The following is a 20,828-nucleotide window of genomic DNA, read 5'->3' as shown; positions in this document are numbered from 1 at the left end:
CCACATGTCCAAACCACCTCAGTGTATCTATCCTAATCTCAATTACATCCACATTCACCCCACAACGTTCTTTCACTTCTTCATTCGTCAACCTGTCCCTCCATGTCACTCCACATGCTCCTCTCACGTAACTCATTTCCACTGCTCTCACTCTTGACTTGTGCCCCTCTTGCAAGGTCCATGCCACGCTTCCATACGTCAGGGTAGGGATCACAATACTATCATGCAGTGACTTCTTAATTTCCATACTCACCTCCCTATTTCTCATCATTGCTTTCAGTGAACCAACAACTTTGCTTCCCTGCTGTACCCTTTCATGCACTTCATCCCCCAAGGTTCCATCCTTACTCATCACACTACCCAAGTACTTGAATGCACTCACATTCTCCATATCCTCGCCATCCAACCTCACCATGCATTCTGTGACGTCATGCCTCTCAAATACCATAACTTTACTCTTGTTTACATTAACTTTCAGATTCCTCTTCCTACACACTTCCAAATTCATTCACCAAACCTTGCAACTCCCATTCATCTTCACTCAACAATACTGTATCATCAGCAAACTACAACACTGGAATCTTCCAAATCTCACCCTCATTCATTAGAGCCAGCCCCACATCCACTGCCCTACCTTGCACCTCCTTTACAACCCCATCCTGGTATATATTAAACAGCCAAGGAGACATCACACAACCCAGTTTCAGTCCCACACTGAGATCAAAGAACTCACTCAACTCACCATCCACTCGCACCGTAGCCCTAGCTCCTTCGTACAAACTCTTCACAGCACTCAACAATTTCCCCTCCACTCCATATATTCTCAATACCTTCCACATACTTTGTCTATCTATTCTGTCATAAGCTTTCTCCAAGTCCATGAAGGCAGCATACACTTTCTTTCCCTATTCCAGATAGGCCTACTTCTCCTCTAAACATCGTAAAACAAATATCTGATCTACACACCCTTTTCCCTTCCTAAAACCCCCTTGTTCATCTCCAACTAGCTCCTCTGTTATATGCCTAACCCTATCAATGAGTATTCTACCATATATTTTTCCCGATGATTCCCAGAATTATGGGAATCATCGGAAATTCCCCAGAACAATCTAGCCAGCAATCCAGCTTCTCAACAATAAATAAATATATATATATATATATATATATATATATATATATACACACAAGGGGTGTTCAAAAAGTTTTGGCAACAGGATAATAAAAGCAAAATTAATAGAGATACACATTTATTGAAGTTCATACTCCTTCAACATACTCTCCTCTAAGGTTTACACACTTCTGGAGTCATGGGATCCACCTAACAAAGCACTCCGAGTACTCAGAAACAGGAATACTCTTCAGTTCTGAATTTATCCTCCTGGCAAGGTCCTGTTCCCTTCGAAAAGGATCCCAGCAAATTTTTCTGACAACTTAGGGAATAGCCAAAAGTCACACGGTGTCAGGTCAGGACGGCACTGTATGATTTTTGGCTTTTCCCTAAATTGTCAGAAAAACTTGCTAGGATCCTCTTTGAAGGGAACAGGATCCTGCCAGGAGGATAAATTCAGAACTGAAGAGTATACCTGTGTCTGAGTACTCGGAGTGCTTTGTTAAGCGGATACCATGGCTCCAGAAATGTGTAAACCTTAGAGGAAAGTATGTTGAAGGAGTATGAACTTCAATAAATGGGTATCTCTATTAATTTTGCTTTTATTACCCTGTTGCCAAAACTTTTTGAATGCCCCTCGTACATACATATATAAATACATAAATATATATATATATATATATATATATATATAGTTGAGAAGCTCGATTGCTAGCTAGATTGTTCTGGGGAATTCCCGATGATTCCCATAATTCTGCACTTCAGTTACGAGTCAGAGTTGCCAGTTGGCCTGCTGTTTGTGAGCAAAGTTATTTTGTAAGTTAAGCATTAATTTTTTTGCTCTTTCTCTCAATGATATTTTATTTATGTGATTGCTTGTTGAATTATGTAATTTAATTTAATCCCTTCGTGCATCAACAATACATATACTATATATATATATATATATATATATACACTCAATCCTTGAGTACCGCGGGCAATAGGGACTGGACAAGGACCATGGTACCCAAATCCGCGTCACTCAAACAATATGTTTACATGTATAATGGTACAATGTGTTCTGGCAACTTTCCAAAACTCTCACTTTTACCCCTTCTTACCACCTAACCCCACGTAAATTAGCCCCACTTGCACCCACCATCAGGTAAAACATTGAAAGAGATATAACTGTTGTAATTAAAAACATCAATGGTATTAAAAATAGCATTAACAAAAATAAAAGTTGGGATGGGTACCCTTTTGTTGATACGTAGCTCCCCGTTATTTTCCTCCCATCCCCCAACCCCAATGTTGTTGTCAAAGTTTCGCCTTCTCTCATATCATGTGGCTTTCAGGAGAGACCTTAGGCCATATGATTAGACAAAAATTTGTGGGTCTGGCAGTTTTAGAGTACGAAATAAACAAAAATTTGTGCTAACAAGAAAAAATTACTTTAATCTGTGTGTTCTCGTGAGTTAACGTTCAGTTTCACATTTTTCGTTTGATATCGCGTTTCCCAACGCATTTCTGATAAACTAAACATATGGCTAAACAGCTCAATCAGTTCGAAATGTGTTGGGAAGAGCGATACCGAACGAAGAGTAATGTGTTTGGAAGAGCGATACCGAACGAAGAATGTGAAACGAAACGCTAACTCAGGAGAATACATGGATGAAAGAGTACCTTTTTTCTGGTTTGCAAACATTTTCGCTCCATTTTGTTCCCTAAAACAGCCAGACCCTTAAATTTTAGTCTAACTATACAGCCTAAAGTCTCTCCCGAAGGCCACATGATACGAGAAGGCGAAACTTTGACAACAACTTTGGGGTTGGGGGGCGGGAGTAAAATACCGTGGAGCTACGTATCAACAAAAGGGTACTCAGTGGAGGTGGTGTTGACCCAGTCCAACTTCTGTTTTTGTTAATGCCATTTTTAATACCACTGATGTTTTTAATTACAACAGTTATATCTCTTTCAGTGTTTTACCTGATGGTGCGTATAGGTGGAGGTAAATACGTGGGGTAAGATGGTAAAAAGGGGTAAAAGTGAGAGTTTGCTTTCTCTGACGCTCCACATAACACCCTATAAGCTTCTCAGTCAGTTTCAGGACAACATATAAACCTTCACAGCTGCCAGGATTGCATCACTTCCTACGCACGATCTTTATCTTCTCCCTATCCTTCCAAATCGTTATGATGGTGCTTTCTTTTATGCTATGGTTTTTCTTTTTTTCTTTTGCCATTTTGGTATTTGTACGCTTAAAGCAGTGGAAGAACCTTACCAATTCAGTTCATATTCCTCCAGTTTGTTTTCTGTATTTTTCTATTTTCAGGGTGGTAAATTACCTTTTCTTGCTGAAAAATTTCCCACTTTTTATCATAACGTTCCTTAAGCCATAAAATGATTGTCTTGATGTACTCAAAGGTGATTTTTGTCTCCCAACTTCCCAACTGGATGCTACGTTAGGTTAGGTTAAATTATAAGGTATTGTTAAGCTAGGTTAGGTCAAGTTTAAACACTTAGGTTAGGACAGGCCCTAATTTCGCCGTAACCCTGATGTGTCAAACAAGTTGACAGCGGAATACAACTTAAAACGACGGGGGAAACAGATTTAGTATGAAACGTTTATTTACCTCCCAGAAGTAATACGACAAACATAAGACTATCAGGAAGAACGAAGAATGTGAAACTGAATGCTCACTTACACGAGCAGAAGTATTTTGTGTGTGTGTGTGTGATTAGCAAACATTTTCGTTCAGTTTCGTCTCCTAAAACTTGAAACCCATATGACTGTGAGGTAGAGTCTGTGAGAAGCGAGAAAGGACTTGATAGCCATATGCTCAGTCGGTCCTAAATGTGTTGGGAAGCACGAAACCGAACGAAAAATGTGGAACTGAACACTAACAAGAACACATAGACGAAAGTATTTTTTTCTAATTAGCAAACATTTTCGTTCCATTTCGTCCCCCAAAACTGTGAAACCCATTATGAGTGTGGGGTGAAACTAGGTGAAGCATGAGAAAGGATTGATAACAGTATGCTCAGTTAGTTGGAAGTGTTGGGAAGCATTAAATCGAACGAAGAATGTGGAACTGAACGCTACGATAACACATGGACGAAAGAGTAACTTTTCCTCTAATCAGCAAAACATTTTCGTTCCATTTCGTTCCTTAAAACTGCAAAAGCCATGATAATTGTGGGTAAGAACTAGATGAGGCATGAGAAAGGACTGATAACCATATGCCCAGTTGGTCCAAAATGTGTTGGGAAGCATGAAATCAAACAAAGAATGTGGAACTGAACTGTAACTTACGAGAATGCAAGGATTTTTTTTTTTTTTTTTTTTTTTCCTGATTAGCATACATTGTCGTTCCATTTTGTCCCCTGAAATTGCCGAAACCCATAAATTTCGTCAAACCGTTCAGCCTTGAGTTTGCCCAGAAAACATATTTCCATTCTGTATGCGCATTCATAAAAACCACCAGGAACCCTCAGCCAGGAACAACACTTGCCCATTCGTTTCAAAACTAACCATAGGTTTTTCACGAAAATATGCCCACTGTGCTTCCCAGGCAAAATTTCAGCAACCTAACCTACCCTAACCTATCCCATCTCACTAGGGCTGTTCGGCTGAGGTAAATACCCATACAGAATGGAAATATGCACCCAGGAAATGTACCCAGAGGTTAGAGGGTGACGTCATAGCGTGCGGCTTTCAAATTTCGTCCCCAGGCCAGCTGACTCCCGCGTGAGCTCGAGTTTTTCCGCGTGTTGACATGACTTGTCTCATTATGCTGACCGCGTTAGAACAAAAACGTGTTACTCAAACACGTGTTACTTAAGGATTGAGTGTATTCTCGTCTTTCATTTGAATCCCTTTCCTGCATTCACTTATTCCTCTTTTCCTCCACTGTTCTTTCAACCTCTTCATCCCACCATGCTGTATCATTCTTATTACTCACTAACCTCGCAACACCACACACCACATTTCTATTCCTAACTAAACATTACCAAAGTGCATACTACTGTATATGTTATCCACAGCCACTGCAGGACTCCTAATTCACTGACTCCAACTTCTCCACTACTTTAGTCTGGTATTCATCATCATCATCATCATCATCTGGACCTCCTTTCCCACCCTAGGGCAGGATAAGGAGTAGCAATGTCCAGACAGCCCAAATTTGCCCAGTCCAATTGGCCACGCTTCCATTCACTCATCATTCAAGCCCCCAGAATCCTGGCTCTATCTGCCATTTCTTCATTTCTCTTTTACAGTATTTTGTTTTGATTGCTCCTCTCTCTTTATTCATCTCATTCTTCTCAGCTTAACCTTGCACACCACAGTCATAATATCAAACAGATTTCTGCAACATCCTTGTATGATCAACACTCCAAAACACTGTTTTCTGTACAAGCATGTAATTAATTAGGTTTTATTTAGCACAGTCTCCACTCACTCTGTACTATGTATATTTGTGTTCTTTCTTTCTTTCTTTTTTTTTTTCCCATTCTTCTTTACAGACATTCTTCACATGAATGGATATTGATTCTAATGACTACCAAGTACTGAAATGGGGTGCCAAACATTTGTTAAGTGCTGCTCGATACATAACTCATCTATTTGTTTCAATCTTACAAGAATAAACTAAAATGAGAGGCCATCATACTGAACAGGCAGATGCAGATTTTCTTTTTTAAATATCTATAAGAAAGGTATACATAAGATGAATAAAACTTCCATGCTAGACAATAAACAAACAAACAAAAAAAGATATTTTTGTACTTTAATTTTATGGTGTGCTGCATTTAACATTTTTTCTTCCCACCTCATGGCTATTTTATTCACCTTACAGAGAGAGAAATTTGGCTGCATAAGAGTTAATGGAGACTGTCTCTAACCCTAACACTACAAATGGGTTCCCCAAAGTTAACTAAATTATCTAGTGGAAACAAGAATAATCTAAATAATATATATCACTGGAATAAAATAAGTAAATCAACACAAGACAGTTGAGCCCTACACCTTCATTCCCTTCCCCTACACTCATGCACCTCACCTCTTGAGTGTGACAAGCGTGCCAGTGAGCTTCTTACACCGCCTGAGGGCACTTTCCAGTTTGTCAGGCTCCTCCTTCAGGAACCTGTTAAAAAAATATTGCTTAGTACAAAAATATGAGAGATGTCACACTGCTTAGTAATAGTTTTCATATTTTGGTACTGATTTAGCATGAGCTATATAACTACATTTGTAGACCAATAATCACCAAGCCCTCTTCCTCCCATCATCCCCAGACATCACCTTTTGCTCCCCAAACCTCGTCCCCACAACATCCTGGAGAGTGGTCAAAACCCTTCGCTCTGACCACCAAAACCAGAATCACCCAGCTGGCCACAGACACACATACATTAATTATAAGAAAGCCAACTGGGAGGCCTTCACAACTGAAACAGAACACTTTGAAACATTACACAGTACATCCATCACAAACATCAACACCGCTGTGCAAACTTTCAATACAATTATAGAAATGCAGACAAAAGACACATTCCTAGATGCAACAGAAAGAGACACAACCCCAACTTCACACCAGAAATTCAAGGCCTCATCAGTCAACGGGACACACGACGACACTTCCCAACACCCCATACACAAGACACCATACAACAAAGACAAGAACTTGACACTCAGATAAACAATAAAATATCAGAAGAGCAAACACTCAACTGGAATAATCATCACCAAACACCTGACCACAAAACAAACACCAGCAAGCGCTACAAAACACTAAACAGCATCACACTCTCCAACAGCAATGCTACACAATCACACACTGCCATCACAACAACAGACACCATACCTTCAAACAAACAACAAGCAAACACTCTCATCAATCACTTTTCACGTCAGCCATTTAAACCCCCATTGCGACGACCGATGTATCATTCGACGGAAGAGACAGTTCCCCACAGACTCAGTCTTTGCACCTGTCACTTACAACCAGACGAAGCACATAATTAACAACATTAAGCACTCATCTGCCTGTGTACCAGACAACATAAGCAACATACACCTTAAACACCCTGGACCACAAGGCATACAAGCACTCACCAACGTATCAAACTACAGCTACCCACACAACATAATACTGTATGCAACATCTAGAAGCATTATCGTCACTATCCCCAAACCCAACAAAGACCCCACGCTACCTTCCTCACACCGCCCCATCACACTCCTATGAACCTCTTCCAAAGTCACTGAACAACTGGTACTACAACTAGTTACATTTCACATTCCCCTAGCCCCATCACAACATGGTTTTAGGCCACTACACTCCACAAACACTCTTCTTACAGACCTTACACAGAGAGTTTTAGATGGCATGAATTCACCTAGGCCACCACACAGAACCCTCCTAGTCACACTAGACATTAGCGTAGCTTTTGATGCCATCCCCCACCACAACCTCACAAACAAAATATTCAACAAAAACATGCACAATAACACAAAAAGATGGCTGGCAAACTACTTTGCAGGCAGATGTGCACAAGTAACATTTGTCGGTCAGTCTTCGAGCATCAGAAACTTCACAAATGGTGTCCCCCAAGAATCTGTTTTGTCCCCTACACTCTTTAACCTACACATGCATGACATACCCACACCCCACACACCACAGATACACGTAGCTTCCTATGCTGACGACAACACTTACATGTACACACCAAAATGCAAACATAGCTGCACACCATCCTCCAACCTTACCTCAACACACTACATGAATGGCTCACCACAAACAGGCTGAAAATAGCCCACCAAACCTACAGTGACCCTTCTCACAAACTGGACAGCAGAACACAGTCACATTCCACAACTCACGATAAACAACACTCCCCTACCACACACACTCACACACACACACACACACACACACACACACACGCAAAATCCTTGGTGTAACATACAATACATCAGTGTCATTTAAACAACACATCACAAACATTAAAGATATATTAACACCAAGACTCAGTGCCTTGAGGTCACTTGCCCATACAACATTTGGACACAACAAAGAAACAACTACCACAGTATACAAACAATATATACATTCAGTGATGAATTATGCAAGCCCTGCTTGGGCTCCTAACCTCACTAAAACACACTACAACACTCTACAGACCATACAGAAAAAGGCCCTAAAAATAATCACAGGTTGCACAGCTGCTACACCCACAGACCACCCACATCAAGAAACCAAAGTCCTCAAAGTCAAGGATCATCTAGACATGAGGCATCCAAATTCTCGCTGCAGCCTCCACACACACAACCTCCACTACACTACATGGCAGCACATCCACACACACCAAGGAACATCAAAACAACACCCAGAACACAATATCATACACAGATACTGTCATCTCTCCCCCTTCGCCTGCCTCAGACCAGATTCCAGAAGCACATCCATATTCAAATCACTTGCCACTCCATTCAGTCACTTAAAGACAACACACAGCTGTATGGACGGCCTCCTGATATTCACCCTTCTGAATCCCATCTCCCTCGTGAGGACAGGGTCCACCTGGCCAGGCTGAAATGTGGGCATCATCCAGCCCTCTTAAGTTATCAGAAGAGGCTGGATGACTCCATCGCTGATGTCCGTCCAGGATGTAACACAGCACACCATACAGTAGAAGTCCGATTTTTCGGCATCTATGGGACCAGGCTAGTGCCGAAAAATCAAAATTGCCGAATTATCAAAAACCCTACCCACTCAATACCTTATATGTTTCGGTGAACACTATCATCACTACTCATCATTACAAATGTGTTTGGAGACAGTACTGTATACTGTTTGATACTGTACAATACTGTAATGAATACAGTACTATACATGAATATGAAAAATAAAGAAATTAGTGAACATACTGTATATAAATGTAATGGTACAGTAGGCCTACAAGTTCACATGCACTTACCTAAACTTATAGTAGGTTCCTTATTTACATATGTACAATAGAAGGGGTTGATTGGAGTCTGCTACTGCTGGAAGAAGTCCCCAGCAGTAGAGGGTCCTCATGGAGAATTTCAAGACTGACGAAAAAATCGGAAAATCTGCCGAACGATCAGAGATTTTCGTAAATGGGACTATTTCTCAAAACTGCCGAAATGTCAGATTTGCCGGGGAATTGGATGCCGAAGAATTGGACTTTTACTGTACTATTAAACACATTATGGAAGACTGCATTGCACACAATCACCTTATGCCAACAACACAACATACACTCCTTGAGAGCTCTGTGGGAAAGCCTGGTCTTGGCCATGGCCTTCTTTAGGGGCTCGGGGCTGTTCGGCCAGACTGCCTATGGAACAACTACTACTACCACTACCAATAATCAACACCTAATCTTTAAATACAGCAACACTAAGTCCACAATCAATATGCAGTACAACATCATAATGGTGGTGAGTGGTGAAGCAAGGCAAGGACAGTACACCCTGTGAAAGACTTTAGTGGATATGCTGACAGTAGAAAGGTTAAAGTCGAAGATTAAAAAAAAAAAAAAATCATGTGGTACGGCAGAAATGGGATTGGCAGGGTAGAAGTGGCACACCTTAAGACAATGGGTAATGTATGCTGTGTAATATGGGTGTGAAAGCTGAAATAAGTTATCTGGAAGAAGCAAAATTTGTAAACAAACAGTGCTGTTCCCAAATACCTTGCCTTGCAGATAAATAAATGATTATCAAGTTCTGTCTTTTACACAAGGTGGAGAAATATCATTAACATCATCATCTAATTCTGTGCTGCCCCATGAGGAGTGTAGGGGCCTGGGATTGGGCAAGCTGGTCCTGACATTTAAGATGGGAGTGACCAACTTCACTCATCCCTGAGTGGCATTATGTGAGCAGTAAACTCAAACCACCCGTTAGTTAGAAACCTGCACAGGCTCAGGAAATAAATACAGCTAAAACTTCATGACATAAATTACTTCAAGAAAAGCCTCATTAGTTTTATGCTATTGCAAAACGTACAGTAATTACCTGTAGTTAATACTAAAAACCTGGCAACTGATAAGTTTACATAGCAAAGGCAACTGTGTATGCTTATCAATTCCAGTGGAATGTGAGATAGTGCCTCAAATGGAGGTGCAACCTCAACTACGAGCTCTGATCACTATGTACAGCAATATCATCCTTCCCTATCCCATAATCTCTTGCAGCCACACACACTGTACTCTTAACTCCTCCCATTCCACTGTAAAGAGTTTTATGAAGTCATGCTCCATTCCCATTAATTTATTAATTGAATTTTATTATTCATGGCCAGGGAGAGTGGGTCTCTCAAAAGTATCACCACAAGATGCAGTACATTAGTTTATGAATATGGTTTTAGATAACAATTAATATTTAAAACAATGCCACATTACACATGAAAACTGGTAGTTTCCACAGTGGGGAATCATATGTCAGTCACAGCTCTAAGTTCAAATTTCTGTTGGAGATGACAAAGCTGCCTGCCATTAAAACATCTAGGTCATTCTTAAGTTTTAACCATCCATCCATCATCTAATCCTATGTTGTCCCATGCAAAGCATAGGAGCCTGCAGCTTGGCAAGTTGGTCCTGACATTAAAGATGACAGTGACCATCCTCACTCATCCCTGAGTGGCATTACGTGAGCAATTAACCTCAACCACCCCTTGGCTATAAGCCTGCACCAGCTCAATCCGACTGGAGAGACTTAATTACCCACTACACCACCAGGTGCCATAATATGGTTATATCGTTACCACCCAGCGTAGTAAATGGTTTCCTGATGTACGGAAATCCATTTGGCTTGTCACTCGGTGTTGAGTCATCCATAGGCAGAAGGAAGAGGAAAAAATGAGGGAAAGAAAGACAGAAGAGGAAGGAAAGAAGAGAGGAAAGGGAAGACACCCAAAGCACCACAATATCAAGTGAGTGGATGATGGGTGTCCCCGTAAGTTTTAACCAAATCGCTAAATATAAATGAGAAAAACAGACTGAGGCAAATATCATACTTAATACAGTATATGTAAGAAAATTTACTTGAGTGTCGTACATGTACCAGCAGAGTGAAAGAAGGTTGTGACTGTTTCTTTGTACTTAAGTAAAGATGATTAAAGTGCAAATATTATCCTGGGATAAGTCTGATGAGTGTTAGAGGATGGGTACATGGATAAATTATGAAAAAGATGGTACAGAATAAATTAGAATTAGGGTAGTATAAGACATGGTAGGTGATGTATTAAATCAGGTAAGACATATAGTGAAGAAAACACATGATGGAATTCAAGGTATTTATGGCATTTATGAGTAAGGATAGAAGTTTGGAGAGTGAAGTGCTTGAAAGGGTACAACGAGGAAGAAAGGTTGCTGGTTCCTTGAAGGCAGTGATAAGAAACAGGGAAGTGAGCATGGGAGTGAAAAAGTTATTACATGACAGTATTGTGATACCAACTCTGACGTATGGAAGTGAAGCTTGGACCTTGTTGGAGGGACACAAGTCAAGAGTGAAAGCAGTGGAAATGAGTTATTTTAGAGGAGCCTGTGGAGTCACATGGAGAGACAGACTGACAAATGAGGATGTGAAGGAGCATTGTGGTGTGGATGTGGATGTGATAGGAGGCATTAGGAAAAACACACTGAGGTAGTTTGACCATGTGGAGAGGATGGAGAGTGAGAGACTTACAAGGAGAGCATATGTGAGTGAGGTGGAGGGGGAAAGAGGGAGGGAAAGGCCAAGGATGAGATGGAGGGATGGAGTGGAGAGGTATATGAGAGAGGGGTGTGTGAATTGGGAGCAGGGCAGTGGAATGGCAGGGGACAGGGTGACATGGAGGCGATTTGTTTGTGGTCACCCCATGTAAGGGATTGAGGCATCTGGCAATAGACAGACAGATAGATGAATCTGGAAAAAGTGTATGACAAGGTGAACAAAGAAGAATGAAAAGTTTTCTCTACAGTAAGTACAGTGTGAATGAAAACTCTGGAATGTTGTCATGAATTTTACGATGGTAGTGACGTAAGTCCTTAAGCCCCGACATATGAGAAGCTTGTGTGTGCACAGATTCCTAGAGTGTGACAAACACAGGTGCTACCAGGAATGTCATTTGCACAGAAAAAGCATTCTGTGTGTGGCCTGTACCAAGTCTGCTTAAAATGCACCACAGCCTTCAATGACCAGGGCTATGGGATGCTTTCAATCGCTTGCACAGTGACATCAGAGTGGTCGTGTTACCCCCAGGTTCTTCTGTGCATTCTTCTCCTCAATCAAACATGTGGCATGAATAGATTGACCAGAACTGATCCTGTTTTATTCCTGGACCATGCTGTGGTGTCCCAGTCTGGTACTAAGATCTCAAGATGGCTTCACCTCCAGTTGCTAAGCTTACTCTTAAGTGTAATGGCCTGTTTTTCGCTGTTCCAAAAGAAATATTGCACTGCCAGGAGAGGCATGAGGGAATTTGTGATGTTAATAAAGCCTTGGATGTTATGGTAATGAGTCAACTATGTGAATGGCACAAAGGAACTGAATATATTGAGCATGACATGCATTTTGCAAATGATGATGTTAATGAGATGAGACATGTGGTGGTTAATCCAGTGTTAAGACTGAAAAAATTCTTATGTGGCATTTGCATGGGCAGCATGTACTAACTCTACCTGTGGATGCCAGAACCTTAGAGTGCAAAGCATAGGAAATCTAAACAACGGTGTCTTGTGTAATGCAGCATGAAAATCCTTCTCCATCTTGTACACTGAAGGGGTAGCTCTTAGTAAAGTATGTGCACAGAAAAAAAGAGTTGTACTATTCAATGTTCAGTGGCATGGCTGGTAGTGCTATTATGGCAGCAGCTGACTCCTATCCTCCAAAGTTGCATTGGACTGTTGAGGAAGGGGGCCATAAAGTGTGCCAGATAATTAATCTGAATTAAGCTAGTCCATTCTAGAAATACCTGTCTTCCTCTACATCCTGACTTCAGAGGAAAAAGGTGCTTCAGGATTTAAGGCTTATGAATGCAACAGGTGACTGTAAAGTAGAACATAAGGATAGAGCAACAGCGACGGTGGTGATGGATTGGTTTGAAAAATCTTCGTTTAGGTAACTAAGCAGTACTACAAGACACGCAATTAACTCTTTAAAGTTATCCTGATCATGGATAATTGCCCAGGCCAACTACCACATCATATTGGCTGGCACCCAGCAGAGGTGGTATTGTTCCTGCCACCCAACATGACATCCAACATACAGCCCTTGGATAAAAGGGTAATTTCTTATTTCAAGGGATGTCATTGGAAGCTCACCTGTGAGCAAGTGCAGGAGGTTATGGCAAGGAAGGAGGAGCTGGAGGACTTAAAGGAGGAAGGCTGAGGAAGCACTAAAATGGACATTTCAGTTGTTGAGGTGGAGTGTCCTCTGAAATCGCTTTTCCAAACAATCAGTGAATTTTGGGAGAAATTTAACTTATGGAATACACCTAATAACATTGTAATTGCCTGGGAAAGTGTAGTATTGGAAGTTATCAAGCAAGGATGGAAGAAAATTCTGTTCTACATTTACTCCTTGGTGTCCCCAAATCCCATCCTGGATGCACTGTCTGCTCTGACAATAGTTGCCCATTGCATCCCAGGTCAAGGCTTCATAGAGGTAGCTAAAGAAAGGATAACAGTTGCATCAGAACATCACTGAGACATCAATGGAAAATCTCACTGCCAGGTAGAGAAGGTGGTGTGCTAAGTCTGTTCTCCACTCTAAGAATAATTTAATTCAAACTCATTCATTCATTCATTGCCAGACGCCATGTATCCCAAACGGGGTGGTCAAGGGCTCAGAGTTAATTGTTTTACAGGGAGGGGTCCTCTAAATGCTCCAGCTCAAATTCTTCCTGCTCCTTCTGGCACCTTAAGCCTCTGTAACAACTTTATTTCATCCTCCTTCCTTCCTGTTTTCTGTTCTGATGACTCTGTAGCTGTTTCTTCTACTAAAAAAGCAGAACTCTGCTCAGATTTTCTCCTATAATTACACCTTAGACAATTCCAGTGCTGTTTCTCCATCACTTCCCCCTTTTGACTTCCTCACAATGATATTAAAATTTCTTCAACTGATGTACTTTCTGCCCTCACTGGCCTTAATAATAACAAGGCATATGGGCCTGACGGAGTCCCTTCCATTGTCCTCAAGAGCTGTGCTTCTGTGCTTACACCCAGTTTAGGTAAACTCTCTTTGCCTTTATGTCAACTTGTACTATTCCTTCTGGCTGGAAATTTGCTTTCATTCAGCCTGACCCAAAGAAGGGTAATCATTCCCACCCCTCTATTGGCCAACTGCTTTAACAACCTGCATTTTTGAAGTTTTTGAATCCATTCTTAACAAAAAAATTTAAAACACCTTTCCTATCAGAACCTCCATTCTGACTGCCAGTATAGGTGCCTCCAAGGACACTCCACTAGTGATCTCACCTTCCTTTCAGACTCCTGGTCATCCTCCTTTTGCAACTTTGACAAAAGCTTTGTCACTGCATTTGGCATCTCAAAAGCTCTCAGTCAAGTCTGGCATAAATCTTTGATTTCCAAACTCCCCTCTTACAGTTTCTATCCTTCTATCTAAGCTTTCATCTGTAGCTTCCTTTCTGGTCATTACAAACAGGTAGAAAACTAATTTTCCAGCTTTGGATGGTCTGGCACCTCTTTTAGCCTGAATAAAATTACAAATGGGCACTTGACATTCCTGAGCCCCCAAATCTAGTTTACTGGGAGGCCTCAGATAATGCTGAATGTAGTGTGTGCTAATTTGGATTACTTACACTGTATGTCTTGGTGCTGATCCCTGTACTTTTTCTGGTTTAGTGTGTGCTAATTTGGATTACTTACACTGTATGTCTTGGTGGTGATCCCTGTACTTTTTCTGGTTATTATCTCATTTTACTTTATTTTGGGTTCTATGAAAGATGCAAGTGTCAGTGGTGGCATCAAGTGTAAATACTAGCCAATTCCCAAACAGTTCAACCTCCCAGATCATGGTTAACTGGTTCACCAAACTACTGCAATGACAAAATCCTCAATAACCAAACAATTAGCAGTGCCAAGGCACAGCAAATCCATCCCTGGCAGTAATTTTAGTGTTAATGTATAAACACAACAGGATATCTAGTCAAAGATATCACATATCAAATCTGGAGTACACTGGGTGAAAATTCACGATTTTATGCCCATTTGAAATTTTAGGCCTGACCCACCTGACACTGACCCACCAACCCCTAACTGTGGGGTGACCTCCCCTGATACAATAAGGCATGTTGTAGGATGATGATTTGAAAGATGCACCTTTAGGTTTTGGTTTCATGTCGAGATGACGAATTTGAAAGGAGTTATGGCAAAAAATGATTTTTACCCATCCCCCCCCTTTATTTTTTTTTACATTCTGAAGCCTACAGCTTGGGCCTTGGCCCAATATTTAATCAGGTGATCAGAAGGTCATAGCCCATCATCCCCACAATTTCAGTCAAAATCGCACCTGTGTAAAGTTGTTAACAGACAGACAGACAAACAAACTAACAGAGAGACAAACCGAGTGAGAACAATACCCGTCTCCGAGCCCCTCTGGGGCGGAGACGGGTAATAAAGTAAAAATTGAGAATAAATGCTAATTGGTTCAAGGCCAACAACATTACACAGTACTCACTTTTTGTCTAATACCTAAATAATATCCTCTAAAATGGATGAAGGGACTGTATCAGCAATATTTAGACTGACTACTACTCTTGATCATTAACCAGACAATTTCTCCTAACGCTGTGAGCCTTCTTATTATCAATGTACTTTGTGAATCTGAAATTTTCTCAATTAACCATTCCTAACCATCAATTTCTGTTCTTGTACATCCATCAGATTTCTCATCCTTTTAGTTAAGAGTACCCAGAAATATATTATTACCATTTCAGTTAATTCTTAGCCCCAAAAGACCGCACTGTCTGAAGCTATGTTCCACTCCAGCCGCAATATGGGGTCTATTCTTCAACTTTTACCAGGGTAAAACTTTTTCTTACAGATATCAAGAGCTTGAACTTACACACCTGAAAATATCAGTCTCAGTCCCCTAGACCTAATGGTTACCACAAAACTGCACATCAACGATTATAAAAGCACCCCCACGCAGTAAGAGACAAAGGAAAACATCGGCTGAAACCTGATTTTCATTACAGAGCTTCACCAGAATCAATGAAATCAATGTAAAATGTTTCTGTTGATGAAACTAAGTGTAGGGGTCAGCATGGGAGTATAAAAAAAATAAAATAAATCCAAACTAAAAAAATTTGGCAAAAACATTATTTTTACTAATGAACCTTACCAAAATCAATGAAATCAATGTAAAATATGTTTCTACTAATGAAACTAGGTGCAGGAGTCAGCATGAGTAAAAAAACATACAGTACCCTTGCATCCAACACGGTAATATTGTCATGCACGGGTTCTGTGTTGGACCAAAAACATGTTGGACAAACAACAGAGCTTATGGGGAAAAATGAATTATGTCAGCACCCCTAGGAAAAGTCACCCTAAATACCTACCATATACCTATACATATATTGGTACTACTGTAATTATAATAAATGGTACTGTACTATGAATGATAACTAACCTTTTAGGATAGTGTTGGTGGGCTTGCTGGGAATGGAAGGTGTTATCCGAGGCTGTAGGTAGTCCTCCTGGGTCCCCGGAGGATGGCTGCTGGTGTCACTAGAAGGTATTGGCTGCTGCTCCTCCTCAACCTCCCTCCTAAATCCTTCGAAATTCCTCTCCCTTTTCTTCTTCCTCTCGATGATTTCTAGCTTGGTGGCCTGAGGGAGGTGCCGCTGCTTACTGGGGTTCTCAGAAGGCTTCCTAGGCATCATGAGCAGGGTAAAATGCAGTAGCAAGGGCAGAAAATGGAGCGAGAAAAAATCACCGTCCAATGCAAATTATGCAACTGAGTGGCGCTGTGGCGGGAGAAATTTAAACAACACATCACATGAGAGCAGCAGCGTTTTTAATTGGGCAACATCACGATCACGTCATGATAGTGGGCGGGGGAGGCTACTTGATTGGAAGTTTTGATTGGCTGTCAGCGTCAGGGGAACATCCAGTATGACTGTGTTGGACCGGGGGTGATTGTGCTAGAGGCGAACTCTGCAGATTTCGTCCACTTCTCAGAGCTCCATCCGTGTTATGTCAACGCACCCATGTTACAGTAATTAAATCGTACTAATTTTTTGCTCTCTGCTGGACGTGAATCGTGCTGGACAAACGCGTGTTGGATGCGAGGGTACTATATACATATTTGGTGAGAGTAGATAGACACAGGCCGATCATGGCAAGGAAATTACCGTGTCATACTCAGGACAAAGGATAGGGAGGGAGGAAAGTCAAGGTGGGGTAGGGAATCTCTGGTGGGGGTGAGGGGGAATGATACACACCCCCAATGTGGAGAGGTAGTGTGGGGAGTATTATGGCAGGAGGAAACACACACAAAGCGATTATGGTAGGGAAATTGCCATGTCATTCGATATAAAGGGGGGGTGGAGGGAGGCAGAGGAGGAAGGGGAAGTGGAAGGGAGGTGAGCGGGCACGAGATCCCCCCCTCCCCCATACGATGTAGATATGGTATTGTTTAGTAGTTTGGGTGGGGGGGGACAGAGTGGGCTGTATCTATCAGCCTGGCGTAGGTGTAAAAGTGGCTGGGGGGGGGGGGGTCGCCCCACAGACCTGATAGGTGGGCAGGTTCATCCTTCCCACCACATCTACTACTTCTGATTGGGTAGGAACCATTTACATCAAAAAAGAGGCTGGCTTAGTGCTCGGCAGTTTTCGACACACCTACGATTATCAGTCGCAGGACTCTATGTGGCAATCATGCAAACTGATGATCGTCAGTCACAGTACTTTAGGGGTTAATTACTACCACAGCCAAATCAAAAAGCTATTTTCTTCGCTGGTATCTATCTACTTATCTATCTATTGCCAGATGCCTTAATCCCTTAAGGGGTGGCCACAAACAAATTGCCTCCATGTCGCCCTGTCCCCTGTCATTTCATTGCCCTGCTCCCAGCTCACACACCCCACTCTCATATACCTCTCCACTCCATCCCTTCATCTCATCCTTGGCCTCCCCCTCCCTCTCCCTCCCCTCCACCTCACTCACATACATTCTCCTCGTCAGTCTCTCGCTCTCCATCCTCTCCACATGTTCAAACCACCTCAGTGTGTTTCTCCTAACACTTCCTATCACATCCACATCCAAACCACAACGCTCCTTCACTTTCTCATTTGTCAGTCTGTCTCTCCATGTGACTCCACATGTTCCTCTCAAATAACTCATTTCCACTGCTCTCACTCTTGACTTCTGTCCCTCCAACAAGGTCCATGCTTCACTGCCATACATTAGAGTTGGTATCACAATACTGTAATGTAACAGCTTTATCACCTCCATGCTCACTTAATTTCTTGTTTCTTATCACTGCTTTCAAGGAACCAGCAACCTTTCTCCCCTGAAGCACCATTTCAAGCACTTCACACTACCAAAGTACTGTACTTAAACGCACTCACATTTCTCGAAGACCTAACTTTACTCTTCTCTACATTCACCTTTAGATTCCATTTCTTACACACTCTCCCAAACTCATCCACCAAGCCTTGCAGCTCCCCTTTGTCTTCACTTAACAACACAGTAACATCTGCAAAAAACAGTACAGGTAGTTTCTAAACACTGCCCTCTCTCACTAGGGCCACTCCAACATCCACTGCCCTAACTTGTAACTCTTTTATAACCCCATCTATATACAGACTGAACAACTATGGAGACATGACACATCCTTGTTTCAATCCAACCTTCAAACAGAAAAATTCACTCAGTTCATTATCCACACGCACTGCAGCCTTAGCACACTCTTACATACTCTCCACGGCCTTCAACAACTTCCCATCTACTCCATATATTCTTAATACTTTCCACAATCCTTGTCTATCCACCCTGTCATATGCTTTCTCCAAATCCATGAAGGCCACATACAACTTCTTTCCCTTCTCAAACTTTTCCACTAAAGATCTAAGAATGAATATCTGATCTACAAAACCTCTTCCCTTCCTAAAACCTCCCTGTTCTTCTCCAACTAATACCTCTGTTATTTCTCTAACTCTGTCAATAAGTATCCTACCATATACTTTTCCTGTTTCTATTGAAACATTTTATACACGAATGTGGAGTGCATAATGTGTTACTACATCCTGGGGTTGTTTGTGTGTGCAAGACAGTTGCCACAAGGCACACCGTTATCACAGAACCGATATGTAACTACCCAGTGACCTACCGCACTGGCTGCCCAAATCTTCACATATACTGTATAGTATTTTCACTCACCTGTCTGGTCACAATGGTGTATTAACAGCTCTCTGGGAGTATTTTATTATGATAAAAACAAAAACAATAAAGAAAAGTAAAGTAAAACATTGATGAAACTGGACCGAAAGTTTTTGTGTGGATTTTGTGACACCTATGGTACTGTTCCATCAACTGCTTATGATATAAAGAAGCAAAGGGGGCAAAAATACCGATATTCTATACAGACAGTAATTTGATGAATCAAATGAACATTTCTAAGTGTTCTAAACATGACTGAGAGATGAAGTGGACTTGTTAGGTAGCTAGATAATGAATCAGGCTCAGTTGTTTCATAAAGAACTTAAATTAGAACATGAGTGTCATCACACTGAAGGACAGTGGGCCAGGGGTCTATTGGTGAATTATTATACAGTACTTGACCTCCATTCGTCCCTACTGAATTTTAATGTGTAACATGTTGGCTCAGTTAGTCCGGCAAAATGGTTCATCTAACAGGGCTTTGGAACCAAAGTTTCTGGAAAATTGGTTATGTACCTACAGTTGCTGTTGTTGGCAGTCACCATTCTTCTCCTGCAGCAGCAGCTCACAGCCTTGTTCTGGTCATGCCCTCTTCACCCTAGGTCCACAGCTTCATCCCCCCCTCCCATTCCATCCATCATTTGATTCTAAAAACTTACTCATGAATTACTACTGTTATTGTTGTTGCCACAGGTTTAAGAGGCCATTGACCCATTTGACTATAGACTGAAATAGCCCTTACGCTACTCACTAACCCCTCCCCCCCAGTTTGGGGGAACAGTGGGTTGCTGTGGGACATTTATATAACCAGGCACTGGAGTTACCAGGTTTGGTGCCACAATGTGAAGGCATTCCTACTGCAGTTATTTATAAATCTTGCCACATGCTCATAAACAATACCAAATGGTAATAACTGCAACCACATGGCCATGAATCATAAACACACAGCTGGGTCATGGTCATAAACACCACTACATGGTCACTGACTCCACAGCATGCTCATATACATGACCACAAGATCATTGCCACCACCTTGTGGTCGTAAAACATCACTTTAAGTCACAAACACCACCATATGGTGTTAAACCAACACAAAAGGTCATAAGTGCCACAATATCCAACACACAACTCAGTACAGCAATCTCCATAAATCAAGACTTATCTAAGATCACTGAATGGGGACAAAACAACAATGTCTCATTTAATGTTCAGAAAACCAAATAATATATAATTTACTAACAGACAGATATTGACCGATTCCAATATTACCTTCGATGCTACTAATATTCCTATCTTTAAAAGTACTGAAATTCTCAGTGT

At 41.4% G+C, this 20,828-nt stretch overlaps 1 protein-coding gene across 1 annotated transcript in view; it reads right to left on the bottom strand.

Moving 5' to 3' along the window:
- The window catches only part of LOC145405060 (coiled-coil domain-containing protein AGAP005037), a 1,039,366-nt gene that overhangs the window by 194,306 nt on the left and 824,232 nt on the right, over positions 1-20,828 (bottom strand). Inside the window, 1 exon segment of the mRNA XM_080276560.1 lies at positions 6,151-6,234. Within this exon segment, the coding sequence (XP_080132686.1) occupies positions 6,151-6,234 (84 nt within the window).

Source organism: Coenobita brevimanus, chromosome 65, assembly GCF_032717465.1.
Source record: "Coenobita brevimanus isolate Jiangsu-jjx chromosome 65, ASM3271746v2, whole genome shotgun sequence".
NCBI classification, from domain to species: domain Eukaryota; kingdom Metazoa; phylum Arthropoda; class Malacostraca; order Decapoda; family Coenobitidae; genus Coenobita; species Coenobita brevimanus.
The sequence above is the reverse complement of the archived record's forward strand: the minus strand, read 5'-3'. Positions and strand labels throughout refer to the sequence as shown.